Source organism: Cyprinus carpio, chromosome B15 (genome assembly GCF_018340385.1).
Source record: "Cyprinus carpio isolate SPL01 chromosome B15, ASM1834038v1, whole genome shotgun sequence".
NCBI classification, from domain to species: domain Eukaryota; kingdom Metazoa; phylum Chordata; class Actinopteri; order Cypriniformes; family Cyprinidae; genus Cyprinus; species Cyprinus carpio.
This window is the reverse complement of record NC_056611.1, coordinates 28,804,621-28,822,366: the sequence shown is the minus strand read 5'-3', so window position 1 is coordinate 28,822,366 and position 17,746 is coordinate 28,804,621. Positions and strand designations below refer to the sequence as shown.

Sequence of the window (17,746 nt, the reverse complement as noted above, 5' to 3'; positions counted from 1 at the left end):
GAGTTGTTGTAAGCTTAATGGTGGTGACTCATGGTCTAGTTTATTTATAGCCCATGTTTACTTTTTACTTTCTACGTGTAAGAATAATACATTTTTGATAGCCACCAACCTCAATTTATACAATAATCCAAAAAAAAAAAAAAAAAAACAGTGTAAAAATGCTTTTGGGTTTTTTGTCGAGGGAACCAGAGTGAACTTCCGGGTTGGGCTACAAACATACATCATCACTGCAACACTCTATATTAATAAATGAACATCCACTTCTGTAGAGTACATGATGACAGAGTTTTCATTTTTGGTTGAACTATCCCTAACATATAGTTTGATAAAGATACTTTATAGACAAGGATGACCCATGTCTGTGTAGCCAGTGCTGGGTAGTAACAGAGTAATCTGGCGATGTAATCAGATTCCAAAAACTGAGTACATTTTAAAATGCTCATAATCGGATTACAGTTACTTTTTATAGATTACATGATTACACATATTCACACAATGGCAGTGAATTATTCATAATTTGATTTGCCCTAATTTCTTTTTTCTCTCTCTCTTAAATTTCTGTCTTCCTATCTATACCTAATTCTACTGCATTTATACATTTGGGAAGTCTTCCAGTTTTTCATTAATTTACAAATACCCCATAAACAAATAACAAACCCAATACAAAATATAAAACATAAAATCATTTCAATAAGCAGAAAAAGAATGGAATATATTTTAGGTCAAAAGTAATCTAAAAGTAATCTGAATACATTATCTGATATGTGTAATCCAATAGATTACATTACAAACTATCATTTCCATTGTGTAATTTGTAATCAGTAACGGACTACGTTTTGTAAGTAATCTACCCAGCTATGTGAGTAGCGCTTTTATAATTTATATTTTGAAAACAGGCCTTTCTTGCTCAGATACATATATTACAGATTCCGCAATGACATTGTCCGGTCGCCGAATAAATAAGGGCTCAAATTGGTGTTTTTATGGTGTCACTGGATTCAGGGTGAAGATGGTTACTAAGAATTATTGGAGATTCCTCTTATTGCCAATAAGATCTTAAGCAGCTGTCACTCATCTGTGTTGCTCTGGAAAACACAAATGTGTCCGTAGCAGCAAAAATGGTTTTGATGTGTTTCTGACAGGACGGGTTGACATATCAGATCATAACTAACTGCGATTGTCTTCTGGGATAAAAAGTCATGAACTTGAGGTTGTGTTGTGAAATTAAATGCCCTTTTCATGAGTAAAGAATTCTTATGAAATCATACACCCTTGCGTAAAAATTAAGCATTGCTACTCCACCCGGTCACTGCCTTCTCCGTTGACCTGGACCACCACGTGCTCTTTCTCCAGTGCGTCGCCGGTGTCTGTGTTTGGGAATGTGAGCGGACAGGGCTGCGTGTCAAAATAGCGCATGCTTTCGGCTTTGCTCCGGCCTTTGCCGTACCGAGACGTCACCTTGGTGAAGCAGCTGCCGTACAGGATCTCGTCGTGCAGGTAGGATGTCCTCTTATGGTATCCAGAGCCTGTGCTCTCCTGAGAAGCGGTGAGGAACACCACCAGCTCAAAGTGTTTGGTGCTTGGGGCGTTGTTTAGAGGGCTGGATGGAGTTAGAGGGTGATAAAAGGACAGAGGTGAAAGGAAAAGAGGGCAAGGTCGTGGCCCCAGGTTATCGACGCTGAATTCCATCGCTGTTTGGTGGAGTTCGTGATCGTCACGTTCTTCGTAGAGAACAGCGCTCACGCACACGTCCACCAGCGGCCGTGGAAGCAGGTTACAGACGCGGAACATCAGGCAACGCTGACCTCTGACCTCACACACTACAGCCTGAGGACTGAACAGGATCCCACCGCAGCGCTTTTGAGAGCGGGAGAATTTAGCCACAAATGCACCTGAGCAGAGACAGAAAAAAAGAATTTGAATGAAAAGGAATTGAAATAAAAACAAAATGCTCTAAACAAGTCTGCAAAATAAATAATTGAATAAGAACGTATTTATATTAATAATAATAGCAACAAAAAATGTGTACATTTTATTTTATTATATATATATTCTGTAACTTCATGTTTTTCTAAAATCAATCTCCAATTAACAGTCAATACATTCTTGTAAGGTTTCATTATATTCTAGTAAATGTTTTTAAAAAGTATACATGGATTTTTCCCTGTCTGCTGTCTTTGGTATCAAAGCACCGGATATTTGCTTTAAAAGAGTGATTAGTCACATGACACCTGCAGCTCAACTGATTGGCTCACAAAACCTGTCTGCAGAACTCAGTGCAATTGAGCCAAGATGGCAGCATGCAGCTTGTGTTCTTCACTCCTGGGCCAACAGACACAGAAACTGCCATCAAGATGGCTTTCTAAGGGTATTACAGAGCCCCTTGATAACATTGCCATTTTGGAAAGTTTATGCTGCTTGTTTCTGGCTGCATTTGTAAGTTTACTTACAATGTTTGTGTTTATGGGTGGCTTCATAAACTAAAATTCTAAAGTAGGATCAAGTACCCCTGATTTCAGTGCATACTGTTACATCCATTTATATTTTCTAGTTCAATAGAAGGGCATCTGCAGGTCCTTCTGCATTTCTTCCGAGGGCTTCAGTACCAGGATTGTCTGCTTTACAAAGCCTGAATTGTGATGTTTACATTTACCCTATAGTTCAGAGGCAAAGTACTCGTGATAAGTTTTATTTAAAATATACTCATCAAAGAGTCTTTTACTGCTTAAAGCATGTGAACTCAGTCCCATGACTGACTCTACATATATCTGAAGTCGTTATCTATAGTCATTGTGAGATTTCCAAGGTAACTAATTAAAAAAAAAATGATTTATGTGCTTATTCTATATGTTTTCTTGTTCAAAAGCAGTTTAACATCCTTTATGTAAAACCCATACACACACATTGGTTGGTAAACATTTTACATAAACATGGTACAAACAGTATATTTGATTCATACGTTGTGTGTGTGTTTGTGTGCATATATAAATGAATATGCATGTTAACATGATATTAGTGGGATTTATTTTTACCAGCCTTTCTGTATACTGCAAAAATGATTATTTAAAGAGATTAACAACTCAAATGTTACAATACATGTTTTAATCTGTTTTTATACAGTCTATGGTTTTAATATAGGTTTTTCTTTCTTACTTTTTTGAGGTGATAATAATTTTAATAATGCATTTGCTAGAATGAATAGAATGAAAAAGTGAAGTGAAAATTTGAAATGTGAATTTTAAAAAATTGAATAAAAATGAACAAAAACTACAAATGGAATTATTTAAATAAAAATTAATATAAAGCTAGCTATGTAGAAAAAAATTAAAAAACCTAATACAAATGAGAAAATCACATAACAAAATGACTAAAACTTTAAAATTAAACTGAAACATAATATTTTTTACTGAATTATACATTTTAAAGGTAGGTTCGACAAGACAAATAATAAACAAACTGTAACAAGAGTTACTGTATGATTAGCTAACATTGTGCTTTTAAATCCCCACTGTAATATTTTTCTTTTTCTTTTTTAATACAGCTTTGATTATTATTTTTATTTTTAAGGCCGATTAAACCTTACTTGTTTTGAATCTGGAATATTCTTGCAAAATCCTCTAAACTTATTTAAAATCTATATATCCAAGGAAAGTTATATCTCTTATATAAATTTCATGCATGTCTCTACAGTGAAGTAGAAGACTGGTGTGTGGTGTGTACCGGTGATGAAGGCCTCCAGCATGAGTCCCAGCAGCATCTGAAGGGCGAGCAGCGCTATGGCGGTCGGACAGTCAGCGTTGGGGTACATGGTGCCATACCCGATGGTCAGCTGCGTCTCAAGGGCGAAAGAGAAGGCGGCGGTGAAGCCCGTCACGTGTTTGACACACAGCACATGACCAGGCGGTGGAGAGTCATGATCAGGCACCTCCAGGTCTCCGTTGACACGGGCCAGCAGATACCACAACACTGCGAACAGCAGCCAGTGAAGCAGGAATGAACCGCAGAACGCCAGCACCACCCATCGCCACCGCAGCGCCAGCCACGTCCCCCACATGTCCCGCAGGGCCCCGAACCATGTCTCTCTGGAGCCCGGGGCACTGCCTCGCATCAGACTCCGGCCATCCTTGCTGACCAGCCGCTGACAGTGTGGTTTGGCCATCAGGGGGCAGGAGGCAGCTTTTTGTTCACTGGTGGTGCTTGTCATGGTGATTTAAAGTTTGCGAGTGGCTGGCACCTGGAAAGGTAAGCAAAGAGCACCTCACATCAGCTACACATTCTGCATTTCTGCACTTTTGCATAAGAAAATCTGATGTTTATAAAGGGAAAGTTCACCTCAAAAAATGGAAATTAAATTTCAAACATATGTCAATCAAAATCAGTATGCTTACCTGCTGTTTAGTTCTGTGAAACAAAAGGAGACATTTTGAAGAATTTATATGCAGGTGTATCATGCTCCAAACCTAAGCAAACTGTAAGGAAACAGGCCTAAACTGAATCATTCGATACCCAAAAATGAGGATGGACCTTTTCACTGGAGAAAATATTTTTTTTTTGGATTTGTTTCTTAGAAACGTGCAGCTTTTCACTTAATGAGATGTTAATTGATGAACTGGAGGATTACTTGTGGATTATTGTGATGTTTTTATCAGCTGTTTGGACTCTCATTCTGACGGCACCCATTCACTGCAGAGCATCCATTGCTGAGCAAGTGATGTAATGCTACATTTCTCCAAATCCGTTCACATGAAGAAACAAGCTCATCTACATCTTGGATGACCTGAAGGTGAATAAATATTTCACAGATTTTGGGTGAAATACTCATTTAATTAATTAATTTTATTAATTAATTAATTGTGAAAGTCTAAATTCATTTGCATTTATTTTTCAGATCAAAAATGGTGCTAGATTTGATGTAATTAAGAAAAGTGTGTTGGTTAAATTATTATTTTTTATTATTTTATTAAACTGAAATAAAATGAAATATAAATAATAGATGAAATTCATAATTTTAAAATTTAAACCTTAAAAAAAGTCAATGAAAATTATAACTGTTGCCTAGGCAACTAACAGAAATTAATTTTAGATATTAACTTTTAGTAACTAAAATTACAAAAACTGAAACTGAAATTAAAGCTTAAAAAAATGACGACAAAAGCACATTAAAATGATAAAAATGAGTTTAATTTGAAGTTATAAAATTACTAAAGTGAAAATGAAAAATCAAAACTAATTTAAAATATTACTAAATCTAATGATAGTATATATATATATATATATATATATATATATATATATATCTATATATATATATATTAGCATATATACATATATATATATATACAATTAAAATCACACAAAGCTATCGTATTGCTTCAGGGGCCTGTTTCATAAAACAAGTTAACAAGTTACCAAATAAGCCAGGTTTATTTCAGTTAGTCTGACTTATTGTCAGTTGCTTTGGTTCATAATAAATCAGACTACCTGAAATAAGCTTGGATTATTTGGTAAACTTGCTTTATGAAACAGGCCCCAGGAGACTTGAAATATATTGCCTGAGTTGTGTATTAACACCATAACTACTTTTATGGTGTATTTTTGTCCTTTTTTTGGCACTTGACAGCTGTCATAATGTAGAAAGTTTCTCCTTTTGGCTTTGGAACTACATTAAGGATGACAACAACAGATTTTTGGGTGAACTATTCCTTTGACATTTTAACCAGCCGCATGAACATTAGTCACCTGTGTTATTATTGAGGAAGAGAAGGCAGAGATGTTGTGTAGTGTGTGTGCTTCTGCACTGATGTGGCTGCCAGGTGATTTAATTGGTGATGTTTCTCAGTGGGGTGTGTGTGTGGAAAGGACAGCAGGAATGTGTGTTTAATCTGCTTTTTTTTTTTGCGCTGTCTCTCTCTCTACCAGACGACTGCAAGTAATTAGTCTGACTCTAAAAAGCAAAGCACTGAAATAATAATAAAAAGAAAAAAGAACTCCAGTAGCACAGTTTTCATCATGTCACGCTGTTTAATGATATTAGATGAATAGTGACAAAGACTAGTGTACCAGTCACTTGTAAAACAAGTTAAATGTGTCTGTAAATATTATGCAGGTGCACTAAATGAAAGTGCCTGAGCGTGAGGCTGTTTGGATGCCAAGGCTTCAGGTTAAACTGTAAATAAGTGTGTCACATTTTAATTTAACAAATGTTAACTTGCCCTCCGGCTTCTCTCCCGGGGAGGAGAGGGAATGTTTCACTTCCGGATGTTTTCCTAATGGGGGAAAATTGCTGGCTGAAGATGAGTGAAGTTTACTTTATATATTTACAAACTCTAGCATATTGTGACCTGACCTTGATCCCCACCAGGGGTAAAAATGGGATTTCGGGGTTAGGAAATCCTTAACAAATTTGGTGGTTGTTCTGGTGAACTTAAGACATGACAGTTTCAATGTAGAATTTTGCAATATTATTATATTTACTGGAAATAAAAAATATAAAAAATAGCTAGGGAAAAGAATAATTATACTTACCAAGGCTACATAAATTTGATCAAAATACAGTAAAAATAGTAATGTTGTCACATATTATTTATGTATTTTAAAAAGTAATTTATATCTGTGATGGCAAATGTACAAATTTCTAATTTAAAGCCTTCAGTGTCACATGATCCTTAAGAAATATTTTATTAGAAATGAAAATCTTTTGCAAGTTTAAAGTATCCTTGCTGAATAAAAGTGTGTGTGTTTGTTTGTTTGTGTGTATATATATATGTATATATTATATTAGTAATTTAATACTTTAGATTAAACATTTATTTCAGTTTTTTACTTATGATTTTTGGTTAAGTTTTTACGGTTTCAAATTTAAGTCTTTCATTGAATATTTATGTTTTATTTTATTTCAGCTTAATTTAAATTACCCAAAAAATTTAACAGTTTTAATTTTTATTGACAATAACAACAATGTAACAGACAGAAATTGAGGATAATATTCATAAAAGATTTTACTTACTTTTAAGATTTTTTTACTTTTCATTCTGTACATTGCATAATTACACCATTCTGGCACAATTTTTCTTTTCCTTATATATTATTATTTTATTTATGCTTTTAAGGTTTTATTAAAAACCAAGAAAAGAAAAACAATCAGCATAAAAAAAAAACACTAGATAACAGATGAACTGCCTCAATAAATATACACACACACCACACACACACACACACACACACACACACACACACACACACACACACACACACACACAAACACACACAAAAACAAACAGATGAACTGCCTCAATAAATATATTTGATGATGTTAGTTGATTTCTACCAGAAATGAGAACACACTGTTAACAAATAATTACCATTTCGGATCCTTGGCCCAATATAACTCCTGCTCCCTGTCCATGAAGTGTGCATTCAATTAGACAAGGCCATGAAGATTTTCTGTACATCTTAACCTAAACTTCATGAGGGAATCCATCCCATGATAAATCACAGTAGACCGAAGCGTGTGCATGTTGCTCATGTGATCGGATCTGGCCACAGGGAGATAAAAACACATCTCTCTTTATGTGTCCTGTTCCACGGATTAATTCCAGGCTGATAATGTCAATGCACCTCTAGCGTACCACAGTCTGTGGACATCTGATGCTACACTATGGCTCCTCATGTATGAATGTCATTCATATACACAGATTCTTTGCAAACAGAATCATTGCCACATAACCGTATTGTTGCTTGTCTTCATATGAGATTTCATTAACTTAGGAATGATGGGCTTTTGAGTTGACGGCGTGACACTGCGGTCATATTTACAGATGGAACTTAATTTGTATGAAAAAAATGCTTTTATACAAATGCTTTTTTCTTCTATATACTGCAAAAAATGTATTTTTGTCCAGACATATTTACTTGAGAAGCAAAATAATATACAATAAAGAGTCTTGCAAAATGTATCAACATTAAGTGAGTTTATTCCCAAAACAATTTTTTTTTTTGTCTTTGGGCTAAAATTTGCTTAATTTTGATACATTTTTCAGATTTATTAGACTTAGTATCTTAAGCCATTTTGCTTCTCAAGTAAATGTGCCTTGATTTATGAGTTTTTAGATATTTGTACTGGAAAACAAGACAAAAATACTGAATAAGAAATAGATTTTTGCAGTACACCTAATCAAGTTAAATATTCAGGCAAATTTTAGATGATACTACATGATTTTACACAGAATCATGATGCATATTAGCAAATAGGGCTTTTTACACACATATATTCATGTTAAGTCGTGGTCAAGATATTTCTGTTTGCTGTAATGTCTAGGTTAAATTTTTACAAATTGCTTGAAAATTTGATTTCTAAAAACTAAAGAACGTAGTTTGAGTTAAATCTAGCCAAGTTTTGATAACATAATTTTCTTTGCATTTCAGAACCTGTTTTTTTTCCTAGCAGTTCTTTATTTTCTTTGATTTCTTTGAATCAGTCATATCTTTGATTGACATATTGCAATTATTAAGCTACCTCAATGACACCTCACCTTGTGAATGCTTACTTTGACACATGAGAAACAATAGCAAAACAATGAGTAGCTGATTCCTGGATATAAGATTAACCTGGACCTTTGTGTGTGTGTGTGTGTGTGTGTGTGTGAGGGAGAGAGAGAGTTTGAGATGGTGCTGTCAGTTACTGTAAGCACTGTATCTGAACTTTAGCACATGTCGTGCATGGTTTACTTATGTGTACTTCAAGCTGAATTAGAATGGAAAAAATGTGTCTTGTTTCGGTGACTTTAGTTACGAGTTTAACCAGAGATTTGGTCTGATTAAAACTGAGTGACTCTCCACTGCACACAGTTCAATGTGTCAGAGTGCAAATGAGTCTGGTGTGCTCATGGGTAAATGATTATTTCAGGTGTGTGTGTGTGTGTGTGTGTGATGAGAGTCAAGAAAGAGAGAGAAGAGAATACAAGGGGATATGGATATTTTAAAGACAGTTACTCTAAAATATACCTTGGAAATACACACACACACACACACAACATATAATATATATACTATATATATATATATATATATATATATATATATATATATATATATATATATATATATATATATATAAAGGTATATTATTAAAATATTCAATCATTTTTAAATATATATTTTTAAGTGTCCTTGCTACTTTTTTGTGAAAAAGTATCTGCTCCAAAATGACTAAAAGCACCATAAAATTTCTATAAAAGTAGTCAATACTACTATATAATATATTAATACTATGAATACTATATTCATAGTACTATGATAGCTTTGTCATATGATAGCTTTAGCAAAACCTAAAGATTTTTTTTTTTTTTTTTTGGCTAAAGAGCAATGATGCTTGGTGCCAAATGACATCAATGCCATATTTTTGTTGTCCATTTCAGAGCTTTGGCAGATGGGAAGACCTAAATTTCAGTCTTTATTAAATGTATGTAGTCTAATTTTATGGTGCTATTCTTGACAGTTTTTTTTTTTTTAATCAATCTACTTTTGTATTCTATTGAAGAAGAAAAGTCATTGGAATGATGTTAAGGTTAGTAAATGATGACAATTTTTCTTTTGGGTGAACTTTTCCATTAAGAGAAAAAAAAGTAGATGTTATGAAATGCATCCTTTATGAATTATTCACAAACACAAACACTGCCCTGTGAAGATCCAGATGCTGATTTGTTTTCAGTACAGAGTTTGTCTGCTGAGACTGTGATTAGTCATGGTCACCCAAGGAAAAATATCTTCTATTTCTTCCTTCCAGGTATAAATCTTATCTAATAATTTCTCAAACAGAGCATAAAGCTGACACACACAGAGTTTTACTCACCAAATTTCTCTCTTTGGGGTTTATTAGAGATTCCTCAGTGTTTTTTGACGAAGCGTGAAACTTTCAAGTGAGATCTAGAACATGAGGTACTATAGATACTCGGCCGGAGTGTAAAACCGATCCAGATCCTTCTGTAGGAGACACCAAAAGAGTCAGACGCACTGATGAACTCCAACAAACACACACATTCAATGAAGAGAGCCGGCCCTGAAACTCATTGGTCACATTACTCAGCATGTGGCCAATTAGGAGTGCTTGAGAGAGGAGGAGAACACCTAGAGTCACTTCTGTGTGTGTGTGTGTGTGTTTGTGTGTGTGTGATGAAAGGAACAGTACAGTAGTTTGTCTTTCGAACCCATCTTTCTGAAGCTGCTTTAACTGATAAACTTCTCTGAACCTAAACTTTTCTTTCGGCTAAGGAGTAAAAACGGATTTGGTCCTGTTTTTTTTTGGTCAGCGTGAGTGTTTCTGCATGAATGCTTGTGTTGATGCTTACATAATGATTCTGATTTACAGGAAAGGGTCACACTGTCACATTGCCGATGACAGTTGGATGGCCTTGTGATCACATTTAATTGTTCACTGCGAAAATTGTGATCATCTTGTTTTACAAGTAAAAATATCAGTACATTTATAGACACAAAATGACATAAGATACAAAGTCTTGTTTTCTGCAAAATGTATGAAAATTAAGTGAGTTTATATTTAAAACAATAACAAATCTGCCAATGGGGCTAAAAAAAATAAACTTAATCCAAGGTTATTTTTTGACCTCTTTTAGGCCTAAATTTGTTTAATTTTGATACATTTTTCAGAAAACAAGACTAATATCTTAAGTCATTTTGCTTCTTAAGTAAATAGCTATGCCTTGATTTTTAGAATGTTTAGATATTTGTATTGAAAAACAAGACAAAAATACTGAGTAAGAAATTGATTGTTATTTCACAGTTAAGCTACTTTCATTTAAGTATCAACTTTAATTTCTTTCAGATCTTCTTCCTAATTGCCTTGCTTGCGCAGCTCAGATCATTTGGTTTTGTTGCAAACATTTGCAATTACTCATATTTGATTACAGACAGACTTGAGCACAATATGAGACATTCATGAAATCCCTTCTGAAACTCTAAATGACCCTAGATGTGACTTTACTGGGGTCTTTTCCTCACAAGTAAAATATGAGAAGCTCCAAGTCTCAGTTTAATCGTGTTGCTGTCTGGAAGAAAACATTGACATACTAAAGATTTGTGCAAGACCACACTTATACAGTTTAACACTGACATACTATCAGTATTGCACTTTACTTGGAAATTAAATGCCAAAAAATTATATTTCTGGTAATGATGTGAAGCTAATTGTAAAATTTCCAAATAAAAATAGCTGCCTGTGGCAAACTAGTGTCGTAAAAGGGCCAGCTTATCTAAATAAGAACTCCACACAAACGTAAGCATAAAAATATCAACAAATAAAAATATTTTATGGTGGTTTATGAACAGCTTCCTGCAGGCGGAGAGCGTGATTTCACGAAACACAACATGTTCCTGGATCAACATCCTTGTTGATACTGGAGCAACATTCCAATCAACCAATCAGAATAGAGATATAACTTTCAGGAAATATCTGTTTTAGGCTTACAACCAAGGTTAGGTGCTTCTACACCCTTGTTAATCAGCTATCATTTCCCACTGATTTTAGGAATAAATTATGGGTAAGGTTAGGGTTAGGGATTGGAATACAATAAGTCTATATTTTTGGATAATGATGTTGATCCAGGATCATCAAAAGATTTTGATCCAGGAACATGTCTTACTTTGCAAAATCACGGCGACCTCCTGCAGGCCAAGGCAGGCTCATCATTTTCTGTAAGTTGCCATTTGAATACAGAATGGTTGCGTCACACAGCTGATGGCCTCAGTTCATTGCAATGATAAGAAATCTGAAGGTCGTCACTGTTAATTAGATAATAGATAACAGCTAAGAGCTAACTAAATGTTGCAGCTAGCTACAGAGCAAACAGTGGTGTCCATTAACAACCACTTTGCGGGAAATATACCAATGATATATTTGTTTTACTCAAAAGTTCTGTCATTATTTACTCACCCTCATGTTGTCTCAAACCTCTATGACTTACTTTCTTCAGTAGAACAATGCTTGAAAAGTTTCGAAGATTGTTCAACCTGGTGTCTTCCTTGAAAGTGTTGGTCATACAAAATACATAATTGTAACTGAAAGATAGTTACACAATCATACTGAAATTGTATAAAAAGATCTTGTTTAAAGTTCACATACCGTGTGTTGCCTCCTCAAGCATCAACGACCGTTCTCAGCCTTTGTGATAGTTGTGCAGTCTCTCAATTGTCCTGAGGCGAAGCAGGGCCTCCACATCTTTGAGCACTGTGAGGAGAATTCAGACGTGCAGAGCATGCAAGGCACCAAAGAACTTACACGACCTGGAGGTTTGTTGTCAGCAGCAGTAATTTATGAGCTTCATGGCTCATTCATGTAGTCAGAAAATGTAAATGGATGTCTGAAGGGTTTCGTGATATTCGATTATCAGGTATTGGAAGTCAGAACTGCCAAGCCTGGTAGATGAAGTCTAAAACTCTAGGAGTAGAAAAAAAAAAGTTATTTTGAGTTATTTGAGTAATTTCAGTTATTAAAACAAACAAACAAACAAAAATTTGCACCCTTATTGTAAAAATTTAATAAATAAATAAAAAAAGAAATAGAGTAACCATATTTTATAAGTATTGCACTTTATTATTATTTTTCATGTTTTATTATTATTAAAGTAATGCAACTAATGATCTATCAACCTTCAATTATGATAATCATCATCAAAAAAATCAAATAATAATAATAATAATGATCACTGGAAACAACAATTAAAAACGCAAACAAACAAACAAACAAAAACACTTCCAGAAACATCATATGGTAAGGAAGTGAATTGGTAGAAAGTAATTTGTTAGGTGAAAAAAAAAAACCAACATCATTTATACGATGACCTATTAACATAATAATAATAATAATAATAATTAGAACTAGATGAAAGACCTTGATTCATATCAGTCATTACAGTTTCACACTGATAAGCTTTATGCATTGAGTATAAATTAGAGCGATTTGTTTTATTTACATCGAACACCAGCAGATGGCGCACTGTGGCTGTGAACAAAACCTAACCCTCATTCAATCTGTGCTGGAAGGTCTTTGGTTAATATACACTCTCTCTTCACTGTCACTTATCGCCCCCACACAACAAATGTTTCACAGAAGCTCCAAAGCACATATTGCACACTTTAGCAGAGACAAATGTGTGAATACACACACACATACCTATGAAAAGACTGTCAGCGTATGAGAAATTCTACATGCATACAGGGACTCAGAAATACTCATTTTCATTTTGAAACTGATTTGAAAATAGTAAATGGACTTTCATGTTTAATCAAAGCAGTCTGATCAATACTTCACACTTAATGTGCTTGGCTTCACTTCTAGCCACAACAAATAAATTAATAAAGTCATAGATCCTCTTCTGACTATTATTAATTCGTCATTGTCATTAGGATATGTCCCCAAAACCTTCAAACTGGCTGTTATTAAGCCTCTCATTAAAAAAACACAACTTGACCCCAAAGAACTAGTTAATTATAGACCGATCTAGAATCTTCCTTTTCTGTCAAAGATAAGAAACACTATCGACCACAACATTCTTCTGAATAGACTAGAAAACTTTGTTGGCATCAGTGGAAGTGCATTAGCATGGTTCAAATCATACTTATTTGACTGCCATCAATTCATAGCAGTGAATGAAGAGGTATCATATTGATCACAAGTGCAGTATGGAGTACCTCAAGGCTCAGTACTAGGGCCATTTCTTTTCATGCTTTACATGTTACCCTTTGGAGATATCATCAGGAAACACGGTGTTAGCCTTCACTGTTATGTTGATGACACTCAGCTCTATATTTCTTTGCGGCCCGACGAAACATACCAATTAGAAAAACAGAATGCATAGCCGATATAAAAAACTGGATGATGAGTAATTTCTTACTGCTAAATTCTGAAAAAACCGAGGTGTTAATTATCTGACCTAAAACCTCCGCATGTAATAACCTAGAATACTATCTAACACTTGATGGCTGCTCTGTCAGTTCTTCGTCATCAGTTAGGAACTTAGGTGTGCTATTTGATTGCAATCTTTCCTTCGAAAGCCACATTTCTAGCATTTGTAAAACTGCATTTTTCCATCTCAAAAATATATCTAAACTAAAACAAAATTCAAATGCAGAAACGTTAATTCATGCGTTCATGACCTCAAGGTTAGATTATTGTAATGCTTTATTGGGGGGTTGTTCTGCATGCATAATAAACAAACTCCAGCTGGTCCAAAATGCAGCAGCTAGAGTTCTTACTAGAACCAGGAAGTATGACCATATAAGCCCGGTTCTGTCAACACTACACTGGGTCCCTGTTAAATATTGTATAAATTTTAAAATCCTGCTAATTACTTATAAAGCCCTGAATGGTTTAGCACCTCAGTACTTGAGCAAGCTCTTATCACATTATAGTCCTCCACATCTGCTGCGTTCTCAAAACTGCGGGTGGCAGATCCTTTTCCTATTTAGCACCCAAATTCTGCAATAATCTACATAACACTGTTCAGGAGGCAGACACACTCTGTCAGTTCAAATCTAGATTAAAGATCCATCTCTTTAACCTGGCTTACACATGACACACTTACACATTTCTATTACTCAAATCTATTAAAGGATTGTTAGGCTGCATTAATTAGGTCAACCAGAACTGGGAACACTTCCAATAACACACAATGTACTTGTTGCATTGTAAGAAGAATGGCATCTACGCTAAGATTAGTCTGTTTTTTTCTTATTCCAAGGTCACCATATCTACTAGATCCAGTCTGTATCCAGCCCAGATGGTGGATCAGCACCTAGAGACGACCTCTACAACCCTGAATTTCAGCGGAGACCAGGACAACTAGATGAGCCCCAGAGAAGGTGACTTGACTTGACAAGCCTGTGTTTGCCACTAGATATAAGGCTTATCAAACTCATTTCCTCATCACATTCCTCTTCAAACATTGAAGGTCTTGTGTGAGTGTTACTCAGTGGCTCTTTCAAAGCTCAGGAGACTTAATGAAGATTTTGGTCATTTTATATATTTCTATTAAAATTCCTCTGGAGAAATAAAAACAGCAAAAATGAGACAATTGTTGATATACAGAATGAATACAGAGATATTAAATTAATGTAGATACCACCTCAGATTGTTCGGCCTTGGAAGAATTAAATGAGAAAAGTTTTGTGTCTTTTGTGTTTATATTCATCTGACTGCAGACTTCATCTGAGAACATCTGAGCACAGTTTGAGACATTTTTGAGATGTCTTGAAATCTATTTCTATAGGAAAAATATATAATTAAAATAAAATTAATTAAAATAAATTTAATTGCATAGCTGTCTTGGAGAAGCAGTTGAGATATTCAAGAGATCTGATTTGTGAACTCTTCTGTGGTCAGACACTGGGTCAATAGCGTGTAATAGTGTGAAAACACATTGCAGTGCAGTAATAACATTGCAGACAAGTATTGGACTAACATGTGGATGTTATTTAAATAATATTTGCCTGCTTCCTGATGTACAATATGCACATGCCTGACAAGAACAATTTAAAATTCCCGAAGCCAGTGAAAACATAAATTTAGTCAGTTGACGTGTCTAAACACACACACACACATAGAGGCTGGTTTTGTTTTAGCTCCGTTCTACTGTTACTGTGAATCCAGGTCACAACACAGAAGGAACACTGTCCATCTGAGAGCGAGAAAGACTGAGACGAAGGGGAAAAAAAGAATGCGAGAGAAGCAAGGAATGGGAAAGAGACGACGGGTGGTCTGAGAGCAGAAGAGAGAATTGAGAGAGAGATGAGAGATGAGAAATGGAATGTAAACTAACAGAAATTTATAAAGTAAACAAGATTTTTTTTTTTTAACATTGTCTCAAGAAAATGTGAGCGCTGCTTTCATGTAAAACAGCCACAATGCAGGAGTGTTGGTATGCTGTTGTTGATGTGTTCTGGGTGGTTTTTAGTGCGTTCCTGTGTGGTTGCTCAGTGTGCCCTGGATGGTTGCTGAAGTCAAGAGCATCTATGGTATTCTGGTCTCTAGATAGATCTCATGTCCCTCCTTCAATGCAAATCAATAGTAATTTTTGCCCATTTTATTGTCCACCTAAACAAGATAACAATAGCCTAGCTTCAACACCTGCTTGCAAAACCCTTGACCCTATATCTTTACTCCTCACTCCTTATCTCTGATAAACGGCAGACCAGAAGTCATTCATTTCTAATGAAGATTAATGGCATTTCATGGAGTTGCATAGAATTCCAATCATTGGGTATACATTTTTTTTTAGATCTGATTTGAACTCTGGACGCATTTAAATATTTAGACGTATCACTTATTCACATCAAAACTGTGAGCAAAACTTGAGCATTACAACTATTTTTCCAGTAAAATGTTATTTATACACATCAAATTATTTTCAAAATAAATATTTTATACTCGTTAAACAAATGATTTAGTTTTTCTTTCAAACAGCTGACATAAACATCACAATAATCCATAAGTAATCCACAAGGGTGATGTTTTCAGATCAAAACTATGAGCAAAACATGAGAATTACCATTTAAACGCTATTTCTCTAAAATGGGTGGTTATAAATAATTATTTTGGAAATGAAAAAAAATTGAAATTTTTTCTGAAATATTTTTAAAATGTATTTAATTTAAGTTTTTTATTTATAAATACTTTATAATTGTTAAAATATGTTATAATAAATATGTTATAATTGTTTTTCTTTCAGACATATAGCCAGCCATTTGTTTTGTGTGGGTTTATTCATAATTCTTTCATAAAGCAAAGGGAATCAGCTGCTTCACAACTAGTTTAATTTTCTGTGCGACTGCAACTAGGCAGCAAAATGCAGCAATCATATGCGAATGATGGAGATAGTGGAAAGTCAGCTTCAAAGTGATATTTGCCTCTGCAAGTACCTCAAATAAAGACTTTTCTTTAATATTACACTGAATGTTAAGCACAACATTCAGCTCAAGCTTTCCTGTAGCTCAAACATAGTGCTAGCAATGCCAAGGTCATGGATTTGAATACCAGGAAAAGCAAGCATTGATAAAATGTAAACGTGTACCTTGAATGCAATGTAAGTTTTGGATGAAATTGTCCACCAATTGCATTATTATAAATGTTTATTCTGTCTTTTCCCTCTAGAAGCTGCTGTTGCTGTTTGCTTTCCTATCCACAATGAAGACATACTTGTTTCAAGACAGAAGAAACTTCACCCTGTCTGAAAGATTTTCTGGTTGTTGCAGCAGACTTGTGTAAATATTTTTTCCCAATTCTGGCAGTGTTGAACATTTCAGGAAGGTCAGTTGCTTGTCAGCATGTCTGATTTGACTTTACTAGCAACATTTGTACCAAACGTCAGTCGTTGCAGTCTGTTTGCTGATCATGAGACAAATTCAGATGCTTCTGCTCACTGCCTAGAAAACATTCTGACATGTTTGTGAAACATTTAAAAGCTACTTAACATTTGCTTTCAGGTCTTGTCTTTGAGGAGCAGGATGACTCACATGTCGATGATTAAGAGTCTCTGGCATCGCTCATGTTGAATAGACCGCGTCTAACATCGCAGGAGCCTGATCTCTAAAGTAGGTTCTTTAAATAGGAATCCAGACATTATGATATTCCCAAAAGGGTTGAAATGGGAACGCCGCCTCCTTAGTGACCACTGACACTTTTTCTGATGATGACTCGACTCATCTGATGGAAAGAGAGAGATAGAGAAGGTGAGAT

The 17,746-nt window shown here is 34.9% G+C and overlaps 1 protein-coding gene across 4 annotated transcripts; it reads right to left on the bottom strand.

The window, feature by feature from the left end:
• Positions 1-706: 706 nt before the first annotated feature.
• On the bottom strand, positions 707-12,474 carry LOC109062275 (inward rectifier potassium channel 13-like). Of its 4 annotated transcripts, XM_042740160.1 has the most exons (5): positions 12,137-12,474; positions 11,948-12,035; positions 9,851-9,981; positions 3,721-4,234; positions 707-1,892 (listed from the first exon to the last, which is right to left on the bottom strand). In XM_042740160.1, the coding sequence occupies exons 4-5, from the start codon at positions 4,202-4,204 to the stop codon at positions 1,294-1,296; spliced, it is 1,083 nt and encodes a 360-aa protein (XP_042596094.1). In that variant the 5' UTR covers positions 4,205-4,234; positions 9,851-9,981; positions 11,948-12,035; positions 12,137-12,474; the 3' UTR covers positions 707-1,293. The 4 variants fall into 4 exon arrangements, with proteins under 4 accessions (XP_042596094.1, XP_042596095.1, XP_042596096.1 ...); XM_042740161.1 differs by having other exon boundaries at positions 11,948-12,474; XM_042740162.1 differs by lacking the exons at positions 11,948-12,035; positions 12,137-12,474 and adding an exon at positions 4,389-4,401 and having other exon boundaries at positions 9,851-10,571.
• Between the last annotated feature and the right edge of the window lie 5,272 nt (positions 12,475-17,746).

Coding starts and splice junctions, on each gene's coding strand:
- LOC109062275 (XM_042740161.1), bottom strand. CDS start 4,204: ATGACAAGCACCACCAGTGAACAAAAAGCTGCCTCCTGCCCCCTGATG. Junction 1,893..3,720: donor GCTGGAGGCCTTCATCACCG/GTACACACCACA, acceptor GTCTCTGCTCAG/GTGCATTTGTGGCTAAATTC.